General features: G+C 41.3%; 1 protein-coding gene across 1 annotated transcript in view; it reads right to left on the bottom strand.

Moving 5' to 3' along the window:
* The window catches only part of UST (uronyl 2-sulfotransferase), a 160943-nt gene that overhangs the window by 74779 nt on the left and 73818 nt on the right, over positions 1-12346 (bottom strand). The window contains exon 5 of the mRNA XM_056852620.1: positions 2094-2247. Coding sequence (XP_056708598.1) covers positions 2094-2247 — 154 coding nt within the window. The remainder of the gene's footprint in view (positions 1-2093; positions 2248-12346) is intronic.

Here is a 12346-nt window from a genome sequence, read left to right as displayed (position 1 = left end):
TAAAATTAAATAAATACACAAACGAGTCAATTCCATTCCCTTCCCGTTAGCTCTGTCCAGAGTCAAGCGGCCCCAGTCCTTCTAACTGCAGCACAAAACCTGTGAATCCTTATATAAAGCTACTCAGGACAGACAACACTATTGGTGGCTATGATAATGGTCTGGATCCATCTTAATAAAACACTACAGAAAAAAACACTGTGCATGTGTAGGTGACAGTGCTATTCCTAATCAAAACAGATACAATAAAACCTGTTAAAACAACGTATTTCATACCCTCTTGGAAACTACCCCAGGCAAGCTTGGTTGGAAAATGCACGCTAAATAAAAATACTGGAACTGAATCTAGCTAGTCAGAAAAACTATTAGCAAGGAGATGCAAATACAGACCTATTAACAATAATACCATGTGCATTCTAGATTGCATTCTACATTTCAGTTTTACACACACACACCACATCAACAGATCTAATTTCCCCCCAAAATTTCTATTGTATCTCTCACTCATTTGATTAATTTTTAGTTCTGTTTAAGAGACAGCTACATAATAAATCAATGAGACGTTCCGACATCAGTATGTGCCAAAATGCCTTCTGCTGGCTGTTGAACTGTTTCAAAGGATGTGCTGCTATGACCTCCTCCAAGAAATACTGTCATTATCAGGACAGCAGGGAAAGAAAATGTGAACCCATAAATCAAAAACAACAATGCTCAAAGCAGTTTCCACAGTGACCTGGGTTAATATACTGAGTTGAACCATTGCACACAAGTGAATGTCAATTTTTCACTTAGTAACAAGATTCCAACTCTTGCCTGTAATGGATTTCTGTTAAATACTTATAAATTATGCAAACTGGATAATTTCCTTTCCGAGTATTTTAGATAGTATTTTCCAGAGACATAAAATGCATATAGTGTATTTGATGGTAAACAGAAAAGCTTGATTTCAAAAGCCAGTGTGGTTTGGAATTAGAGTGAGGGACTAGGATATGGGAGACCCAGTTTCGAATCCCCTCTCTTCCATGGAAGCTCACCTGGGTCAGTCATGCTCTTTCAGCCTAACCTACCTAGAATCTGTTGACATTTAAGACTGAACAGAGCAAGCAGATTGCAATGATCTGAGTGACAGCCAGGTGATAGGTGGTGTCACATGATAGCTCAATGACTGAGCAGAAAATCTGGCTGAAACTGGACTGAGCTAGATGGTCCTGGCAACTAGGCAGCCAACAGTTCATTGGCTGGGACACTGTGCCAGAAGTGTATATATATGTACTATATGTGAATAGTTGTTGTGGGGTGTGAGAAGGACGTGCTGGCGAAGCACTTTATCACTGTGAATAAAAGAGCACTTTTGTATATGTGCTGTCTCTGCTGTATTCACTCGCTACTGGGGGGACCACCACTTCTCACAAAACACCAACAGAATCATAGAATTAAAGAGTTGGAAGGGACCACAGGGTCATCTAGTCCAACCCCCTGAACAATGCAGGACATTCACAACTACCTCCCCCCCACATACCCCCAGTAACCAGAAGATGGCCAAGATGCCTTCCCTCTCATCAGGTTTGTTGTGAGGATAAAGAGGAAGAAAGGAGAATGGTATAAGCCATTTTGGGTTCCCATTGGGGAGAAAGGCAGGGTATAAATAAAATATATAAACAAGTTGCAGATTAAAAGACAAAGTTTTTTAAAACTGCCAGCCAGCATATGTAATTGGCTACCTTAAGCTGTGGAACACTTGTGATGTAATCAAGATACCCATAAATGTTTTTTTAAAACTCCCTTGGTTCAAAGCTGCATATTCAAAAAAATTATTTTTTAAAAAAAGTTATGCAATCAAAGACCTAAATTAGTGAGCAGGACAAAAATTATAAATATTTAAGCATGACATGCCAAACGCCTGTGGAAAAACTCTCAATGACTTTAATAGGTAAGAAGCACAAACTAATTTTTAACTAAAGGTTAGAAGTCAAAACCTGAACATTGATGAATATACAAAATATGCCTTTATTATGTGTGAAATCTGGATAAAGCATATCTATGTGTTCTGAAAAAACTACTTAACAAAGCAAGTTTTAAAAATAAAAGCTTACTAAGTATCTCTCCTCTTGTCTCATGCTTGGTGTGCGGATCATGTGGTTCTGCTCCCCCCTCCAGTCTCCAAATCGACGGAAAAAATAGTTAGATAAAAAACGGTTGATGGGATCTCTAATAATATTGATGTATACTGGTTGGTCTCCTCCAAACCTGGCAAATGACAATAAAAAAGACATCAGAAGATTGCAGATACCTGCTTATAATGTTTCAAAATCTATTCTCTAAAGTTTTTTTTAAAAAGAATAAAATTAAAAGCACCTGCCACGTCAAGAACTTCAGGGACTTGATGAATTGTGATTACACTGAAGTCAAGTACTTTAAGGACTTCTTAAATCTGAGGGCTCCTAAAGCACAGATTATATAAACCAGAAGAATCTTCGTATTAATTGCCACATGGAAGAATCTTCATATTAATTGCCACATGGCAATTAACTGTATTTCTCAGGAGTCATTAGACAGCTGCTCATACTGCTCATACATGTGCCTATAGTTTAATCTAACCTCTGTGTGCCTATCTGCAAAGTAAATTGTTAACAAGTGAGCACAGCACTTACCTAACAAAACAATTAAATGAGAAGTTGAAAGAGGGCTTTCAAACAGTACATTCTGGGATGGGGGACATGTTAAAGCCTATCATTCCTAAAGATGTATTTATCATTCTTCCATGTGTTGGAAGGATGAAATGTACTCTTCAATATATTAGTTCATGTTGAAGGGGAACATTGAATTGAAAACATGAAGAATTTTTGGCATTCCTTGTTTTGAAAATAGAGGCCCATGTGTAGAAAGAACAGTAAGAGCTCTTGGCCAAGTCCCCCAGTAAAGTCACAGCTGGTTTATGGTGACACTGTTGGATTTTCAAGGCAAAGGACATTAAAAAGTGGCTTGCCATTGCCTGCCTCTGCTTCACAACCCTAGTATTCTTCGGTGGTCTCCCTTCCAAATACTGACCAGGACTGTCCCAGCTTATCTTCCGAGATCTGGCAAGATCAGGCTAGATTGGTCAGGGATTTGGACAAGTAGCAGAGCAGTATTAATAATCTATGTTTGAAACATCTGCCCTACATGAGAATAAATAACCAGAAGCCAAACTGATGTCCAATTCAACATAACCCTCAGGCTGAGTATAGTTATTCATAAGTGGTTCCATTGGACTTCCATATAACTGCTGTGGGACAAAGACAATGACTAATCAATAGAAATAGGCAAGCTCATACCAATTACTAGTACGCACATGCAAAACTTTGTTGTGGTGAGAGGGTCAATTTAAAAAAGGTTTGAAATGTATGAAAACCTAAGTGCTGGAGCATAAAATTTAGTTCCAATGGCATCGATGGGATAATGGTCTTAACACCTGCAGTATAGCTGTACAACTATAAATAACCATCCTCCACTAATTAATCACCTGCAAATCCTTTAAAATGGGTTTTCTTCCAAGTTTGGTCTTGAGAGTGACCTAGCTAATTAAACAGACAATACATGCTCAGTTTCTCTCTCATTAAGCTTCTATTAAATAAAGAAAGAGGTACTGGTTGTAAAACAGAGAATGAATATAACACAAATGAAATCAGTTAGGTCAATCAGTTCAGGTGTCTTTAATTCTCACTGAATTAAATGAGATAATGCTGTAATCCTATCCACACTCACTTGAGAGTAACATTTAAATGCTATGACATGTAGAGTTGCCTAGCTTTTTTGGATTGTACCTAATATGTTCAGCATGAATGTCATATTAATGAAATAGAAAATCATTAAAAATAAATGACAATCTGGGTTTGCTACTTTGTTTCACTACTTTATTTGTAGATCAAGCGGCTGTGGACTTCTTTCAAACTTTTGCTCTATTTGGCATTTGTTCTAATTTGTAGATTTTCCAGTAGCAGAGCCTGAAACATTATAAGCTGTGTTTATATGGTTATTCAAAAAGTTCAAGACTGAACAAAAATTTCCATGTGAAATAGCAGCTGTCTGACAAAAAGAATACTCAAGCTTCCAACAATCCAGAGTTTAAATATATTAACAAAATTATTCAAAACTACTAGGTATGGGAAATGAAACCCTGCAGGTCACATTCAGCTCCCAGAGTACAGAGATAGATGGAATGCTTTGGCCAATCAGTGACAGGTAAGAAGAACAGGGATTCACTGTACATTTGCTTGTGCTTCCCCGAACTCTACCCCCTTCTGAGTGTTGCCTTTTAAGTCCCTCACAGTAAGGGGCAGTACAGGGACAATCCAGTACAGATTTGTACCTGCACCACCATGGAAGGTACTAGGGCCAAACTGGAGTAGCATATCTCTTTTATGAAACTGCTTGGGTTGGTACAATGGTACAAGCTATCATCCCAAAAAGGGGTAAGAGAAAGAGGCAAATGTTTGAATGCTTAAATCCGGTGACTGAAGCTGTGAACAGGCAAGACAGATCTTTCTACATCCCTGAAAAGGGTCTCAGGTTTACAGAAAATTTTGAGGGGAAAAATACATGGGGGCGTTTAAAAAACCTGAAAATGATAAAAAAAGAGTGCCCATAGCTTTAAACAACGGATTCCCTCAGTGGCTGTTGCTAGGCAACCAGTGTTCCAAGGCTTGGTTCTGTCAGTAAAATGCAGGGGGAGAGGGCAAGCCCTTTCAAGGCCTATTTTGGCCTTTGAGGGAGGAGTTACTGGGGTCTGGTCTGACTAGGGTTGACAGCTCCAGGTTGGGACATTCCTTGAGATTTTGGGGTGAAGTCTGAGGAGGGTAGGCTATATGGAGGGGAGAGGCCTCAGCTGGATACAAGGTCATGCAGTCCACCTCCAAAGCAGTTATTCTTTCCAGGGGGATAGATTGTCTGGAGTTAAGTTGTAATTCTGGGAGATCTCCAGGTCACATCTGGAGGTTGGCAACCTTAGACCTGGCAGCAAGTTCTGGGTGACTTGATGCCACCTGACTTCCATGACTCAACTAAGCCTGGCTGTTTGGCACTGTTCAACAGCAGCCATCCTATGAAAGCCAGGGTGGTGCAGCAGTTAGAGCTTTAGAGTAGGGTCTGCGAGACCCAGGTTCGAATCCCTATCTTGCTGTGGAAGCTCACTGGGTTATTTTAGGCCAGTCACATACTCTCAGCCTAACCTACCTCACAGGGTTGTTGTGTAGATAAAAAGGAGGGGAGAAGAATAATGTCAGCTGTTTGGGTCCCCACTGTAGAGAGGTGGGGTATAAATTAAGTAAATAAATAATAAATATAGCGAAAGATGGGAGGCAGGCAATAGGTAGGTTAATGAATGGCTGTTCCTTTTGCTCAAAAAAGAGAACAAGGCAGGGAAAGGGGAGAGGATATGGGGGTTGCCAGGAGGGCGGAAAGAGGACATTGTGTGGGGAGGGGGATACAGGGGGAAGTTAGGTACCACCCCACCAGTCCTTAATGGTTTCCCTGAAGAAAATGGCTCTTTTCGAGGGTGGACTCTATGGCATTATTCCCTGCTGAGGTTGCTTCCCTCCCCAAACCTTGCCTCCCCAAACCTCCACCTCCAAATTTCCAGGAATTTGCCAACCTGTAGGTGGCGACCCTAAGGGGACCTGATCTCTGTAGTTGGGAGATATGTTGTGATTCCAAGACATTTCCAGGTCGCACCTGGATGTTGGCAACCCTAGAAAGAGAGAAGGAAGCAGGAAAAGAGGAGATGCTATGGGGGCTTTCAGGAAAGGGAAAGAGGAAATAGTGGGGGAGAGGGAAATGAGATGCCTCCTGGAAGGACTTTCAGGTTCCCACTTGTAGAAATTTCTGTTCCCCAGATTTTCTCTAATTCAGCTCACTGAGGCAGCAAAGGGGAATTTGATTAAATCTGGGCAAGAGGAAGTGAATTAAAGGTGAGGGAATACCTCACTCCCTCAAGGTGCATGTCCCACCATTTCTTTCTCTCCTCTTTTTACTGTCTTCTCATTTTTTTTCTTTTTAAAAAGAGGCCAGGCTCACAAGCAAATCTCCCAAAACAAGAAATAATCCAAGGGGCAGGGGAGATGGACAAGGAGGGAATGGCTGGTATACTTGCAGATATTTCTGCTCAAAGTCTGCCTTCATATTCAAGGGCAATGACAGCTTTCCCTAAACTGGCTGCTGTTCCATGAATAAAACTTATATCCAAACAACCCCTTTTTAGCCGCGGCTTTTTATTTGAAAATTAAAAACTCCGTTAACAGCTGTTACTTAAAACCACTTGGTAATTCAATGATACTGGTATGTGTTATAGATACATTGATAACTTACTGAACACTACTGAATCTGACTTCCGGCCAAGATGGCGCTGAGTTAAGACGTGCCTTCTGCAGCTCTCCGCAAGATAAGTTTTATTTTGCCTTTGGCAGTCTTTTTTTTTTTACCTTTTTCTTTTTAACTGGCTTACTCTCTGAGCTGTGAAGTGGCTCTAATTCAAGACAATACAAGCTGGTGAATAATGAGCGAAAACATGCGAGTTCGGAAACGCCCACGAGACATGGAGGAGATATCGTCACCGCCTGCAAGTAAGCAGTCTAAAATAATTGACTATTTTGCCTCCGACAGCTCCACTGTATTTAATATCCCGGTTACTAACCGTTTTGATATACTGGCCGACGACAACAACTCTGCTAGCAAGCAGATTTTGACCAGGAAGCCAACGAGGAGGCGACGCCATGACCTTGAGCAAACTCTCCAAATTAACTGCTCAAACAGTCCAGTTTATTTTTGAGTCTTTAAAGGATATAAACTCTCATCTTGAGAAATTAACTCAAACGGTTTTAAGTCGAACGCATAAGCCACAGGAGAATACATTTCTATTGAGACAATCTGCGCATGATGGGCTTTCGACCTTGGAACCCACAAATAACATTGTTAAAAGCTTAAGGCTGTTGAGATACCCAAACTTGAAGCAGAGAAGCAATAGTTGCAGGGCACAGAAACTGTGTTTACAACCTAACAGTTTGCTTGACGGTGTGCCAATACAGAGGATGCACACCCGCATGGAATTACAAACACCTGGCAATCAAACACCTGAGAAACTTACTCCCGAGAAATCTTTTTCCAATTGATCTTATTTCAACGGAAACCCTTAATAATGCACACCAGACACAGAGAGTTGTACTTACTTTCAATAGTCAAAGAATACCATCGCTGCTCCTTGCACAGAGATACAGGCTGAAAGATAAAGGGATCTTCCCGGCACGTGTCTTCAAAAATACTGTAATTTCCTCCCTGCTTCCTACGCACCGTAAAAAGGACTGTGCTGACAAAACAGCCAGTGGGGATGTTTTAAAAGAGACAACTCGCAAGGACCTGATTGACCGAACTGATGACGCAGACCACCCTGTGCCGCGGCATACAGCCCCAGATTGCCATCTCCTTGAAAACACAATGGGGGAGACTCTTCTTACTACCCTTCCAGTTTTTATTGCGCAAGAGCAACCAGTAAATACAGCCAGGCTGGAGGAACCACAGAATAATTTCATGGATATTACTCACCAGCAACAGGCACCCTTGCAATCCTTGGATTCCTGCCAAACGTCTACATCTACTCCCAGCATAAAGGGAACTACAATCACTAAAAGTTTTCTTGCCGAGGTCCACACCAATCAAGAAGTCACATCCGCTCCCCAGCTCATAGAGTGTGTACGGGATGCGCCAAGCCTTGAGCATGGAACACTGCCCGTCAAGGACAATCTGACTATGGTCACTAATGGTTGTATTCAACGGGATACCCAGGGACTCCTGGAAAAGATAACCCCAGATTGACTATCAAAGTTATCCTTACATCGCTGTGACCCTAAAAGACAGGCGTATTCTCTGATATCGTGGAATGTTATGGGCTGGCGTAGTAAGTTAAGGGATGGTACTACTTTGAATTATATATCTAATTTCGATATAATTCTCATACAGGAAACATGGTGCCTGGAGGCTCCCAACCTGAATGGGTATAGAGTCTTTGCCCTGGCAGCTGAGGCCGCCACCCATGGTAGAGCTATGGGTGGTCTTGGTATTATGATTGCCACAACATTAAAGGTTAAGGTTACAGAGCTTCCCCCCTTTGATCATTTGGCTATGGCAGTGTTAATGGAATATGGGCGAACTATGTGTCTGATTATAAATGTGTATTTGCCTCCATCAAAGACCAAAATCCAAAGGGAAAAGAATTTGCTAGGGCTTGAATCATATCTATGCCAATTAATGTTAACCCATTCCTGGGCTTATGTTATTGTAGGTGGAGATTTTAACGCCAGGCTGGGCCCAGATGACACTAGTTTGTTTGCTAAATATAAATCCTGCCCCGTAGACGATGACAATATAGTTCTCCCATATCCTAGACAATCTAAAGACCGCAAAGCCAATCATGCTGGGTTTCTTTTGGCCCAGATAGCCCGTCGTACCAATCTAGCTATATTAAATGGGTCTTATCCAAATGATCATCCGGCTGAATTCACCTACTGGTCAGCCCAGAGAATGAGTGTTATTGACTATATTATAGTTTCTGAAAATTTTGCCCAATTTGTGGAATCATTCGAGGTTTCCTCTTATAATGACAGTGATCATTTGCCTCTTAATGTGTTCTTTAATATTCCAACTTTTAATCCACGCATTGAAACGCGCCATGGAGTGGTATTGGAAACAGAGGCAAATGCAACGCGGGTTAGGTGGAGCCCTCGACTAGATAAGATCATGTCTGATTTCCTTGCCTCTGGTGCCTTGGATGAAATTTTACAGGGTTTTCTAACAGCAGAAGGAATAGATAGTTGTTTAGGGCAATATGAACAAATGATTAGGGCCATACAGTCAGTCATGAGTACCACTAACACTAATCCTAAGAGAGCCTTAACTCATCATTCCAAACACTGGTTTGACAAGGAGTGCCGGAGTCTTAAAAGAGCCCTTAGAGAGACATATGCTAGATATAGATGTAATTCTGAGGCAGTTTTGCTGACAGACTTGAAAAACTTAAAATCACAATACAAGCTGCTCATTAAACACAAAAAGAGGGCAGCCACTGTCTTAGCCTGGGAACAGATTAGACAGGCGGCTAAACTTAAAAATTCCACCCTATTCTGGCGCCTGATCTCAGCAGGTACAAAGCCCACCTCACCACCTGATTGAACTATTTTACCAGTTACATGGGAAAATTATTTTAAGGCTCTATATAAGAATAATGACCACAATGACAATCATGCTGAGAGCATTACAAATCTTCCAGAATGGCCAGCGGTGGAGACCTCAGAGATAAGGAAGCTCATTGAATCCCTGAAACTAGGGAAAGCCCCAGGTATTGATCAGATCCCCGCAGATTTACTGAAAAGGAATCTGGAATGGTGGGCCCCGGTGTTGGCATCCCTCTTCACTGCAATTGAAAAAACTGGCAGAATTCCAAATGATTGGGGGGTGGCAATTATCGTCCCTATTTATAAAAAGGGTAACAGGGAAGACCCTTCCAACTACAGACCAATCAGCTTACTTAGTACCATAAGCAAGCTCTATGCCAAGCATCTTCAGTGGAAACTTAGAGATTGGCTGGAACAAGGGAATTACCTAGCACAAGAGCAGGCGGGTTTCAGAGAAGGCCGCTCTACGATAGATCATTGTGTGTTGCTAGACCATCTTATTGCAAAGTATGCGGCCAAATCTGCTGTCTCACTGTATGCAGCTTTTATTGATTTGAAATCGGCGTTTGACTCAATCCCAAGATCCATTCTCTGGGAAAAGCTAAGCGCTTCTACGATAGACAGACGGCTTCTGTTTCTGATTCGAGCCCTATATGAAAGAACCACAATACGGGTAAGATGTAACCATCAAGGGCAGCTAACTGATCCCATTGTAACAAGGAAGGGGGTCAAACAGGGCTGCATACTAGCGCCATTATTGTTCAATTTTTACATCAACGATATGGCAGCATATTTAAACAAGCAAGAGCTGCACCCCCCAAAACTGGTGGATAGGCACATTCCCCTGTTACTATATGCAGACGATGCCGTTCTTCTTTCTAGAACATCTATTGGCATCAGGAGGGCATTGCGCCTGCTGGCGATCTATTGCACTGACAATCAACTAGAGGTTAATTACTCAAAAACTAAAGTAATGGTCTTTGCCAATAAACCAAAACTGCACTCCTGGAGTCTGAATGGGATAAAGATAGAGCAGGTACACTGCTATAAATACCTGGGTGTGGTCTTTCAGGCAACAGGATTAAGGAATTCTCACATAGCCCATGTCTCCGCCAATGCCCAAAAAAGTGCCGCAGCTATATTAAAATTTTTCTGGACAAAGGGAGGACGCTCGGTAACAGCTGCTGTTAAGTTATATAAAGCCAAAACCCTTTCCTAAATGTTATATGGGGGGCCGCTTATTAACACAGCAAATTACTCCAGGTTGGAGAAAATCCAATCCAAATTCCTGAGGGCTGTGCTACAAGTCCCTCCCAGTGTATCTAATGCTGCAATTCGAATGGAGACAGGGGAAGTAACGATTGAAGCAAGGATGTGGATTGTCTCGAACTCCTATTGGCTCAAAATAGTTTCACGTCCCAAAGGACGTGGTAACTTAATTTTATATGACACTTTTGTTTCCCCCTGGTTGAAAAATCTGATGAAAAAACTAGGCTACTATGGTCTCTCACAATATCTGCTCCTATCAATGGACTATCCACAGGCCAGAGCCCTGATCAGGCAAAGAGTTCTGGACGTGGAAAGGCAGCATGACCTAAGTAGAATCAAAAACATGTGCTACAATTGCAGCACTCTTACCAACGTGGTCCCGATGTCTTACCTTTCCCACTTAGATAGGCCAGAATACAGGAGGGCTTTCACCCTGATGCGTTGTAACGCACTCCCTTCAGCCGTCTTGGAAGGGAGATACAAAAAGATACCATATGCAGGACGATTATGCCCCTGCTCTGATGGGAGTACTGAGACCCTCGAGCACGTTGTGTTTGAATGCAAAATCTACAACAAGATACAAGAAGCCATTCTTTCTGTATTATCGGACCTCCCAGGGCGATCCAGAGCCTTTAGTCTTTCTAACATGCTCTCAGACAAAGATATGGAGATAACTTTTAAAGTGGCCAAATTTGGGTGGCAAGCAATGAGGACCAGGCGTGCATGGGTCGAACTTAATGGTTGAGCGATTTTATATTTATATTTATACTAATTCCAAACATGTAATATTTTTAATTAAGCGCTTAACGGCTTTTATGAGTGAGAGATTGTAAGATGTTATAGGGGCTCACACTTGATGCACTTTTATATGTTATGTTATGTATGTATATCTGGTATGTTTTTATGCTGGTCTTGGACCGTATTAAACTCCCTTTGTACTTTGTACTTTGTACTGAATCTGATTTACTTAGAAAGGAAAACTCTACATGTACAAGCTGCCTTAAAATAAATTCTTCATTCCCAGGTGTGACAAGTTATCCTTGGAAAGCAATCCTCCAGTGTAATCCAAGAGTTCTTATTGATGTGAATGAAAGAACTGTAAAAATGTAGCCACAACATCAAAATGACAGTACCAATTAATAGGTGAAGAGTAAGACGCTGATGGTTTGTTTGTATTTTCCCATGAAGGATGATTCTTTTACCCACTAAGTAAAGTGGTTTTTCTTCTAGTGAAGTTAGAGGAGTTAACTAATCCAACACATGTACGTTTTCCATGAAAGTCCAAGAACTGAGTTCGGGGAGCAGCAAATTTACTTATTTTTTGCAGCCACTTCCTTATAAGTAAAACAAAGTTTGTATTCTAATATGTCTAAACAATTGAATCACAATCTGTTAATGAAAAATGTCATCTGTGCAAGAAAAAAAGATAACTAGAATAGACTGCAAGCCGGGAGTGGGTGGGGGAGCAAAAAAAGCTAGTGATGCTGTATATAGGTTGTATTTTAAAGGAGGGGCAATTTTTTGTTGCTGTAGTCCATGTGACCAATATTAAAAAACGTTAACAGCACATTTATTAGGAGGCATTATGAACTGCATGAAACTGAGGTACTGAAGCATGCAAGGGAGCTGAAGGAAGGGAACTGTGAGAACTCCTCACATCTACTGAAATCACTTGGTATAGATCTACCCTCCAGGTCCTGTCACTATGAAGCTAAGACAGGTTTGAAGTGATGAGCATTTATAACTACAGTCCTAATGCTACGGAATGAGCTCCCAGTAGTAAACAGTTATCATTCCTGGGCAACACAAATGTTCATCCTCAAGAATACAGAAGTGGTTCAAAGATGCATTCACTGCATTCCAAACGAATTTGTTTTTAG

Source organism: Euleptes europaea, chromosome 7 (genome assembly GCF_029931775.1).
Source record: "Euleptes europaea isolate rEulEur1 chromosome 7, rEulEur1.hap1, whole genome shotgun sequence".
Classification (NCBI taxonomy): Eukaryota; Metazoa; Chordata; class Lepidosauria; order Squamata; family Sphaerodactylidae; genus Euleptes; species Euleptes europaea.
This window is presented reverse-complemented; position numbering and strand designations above follow the sequence as displayed.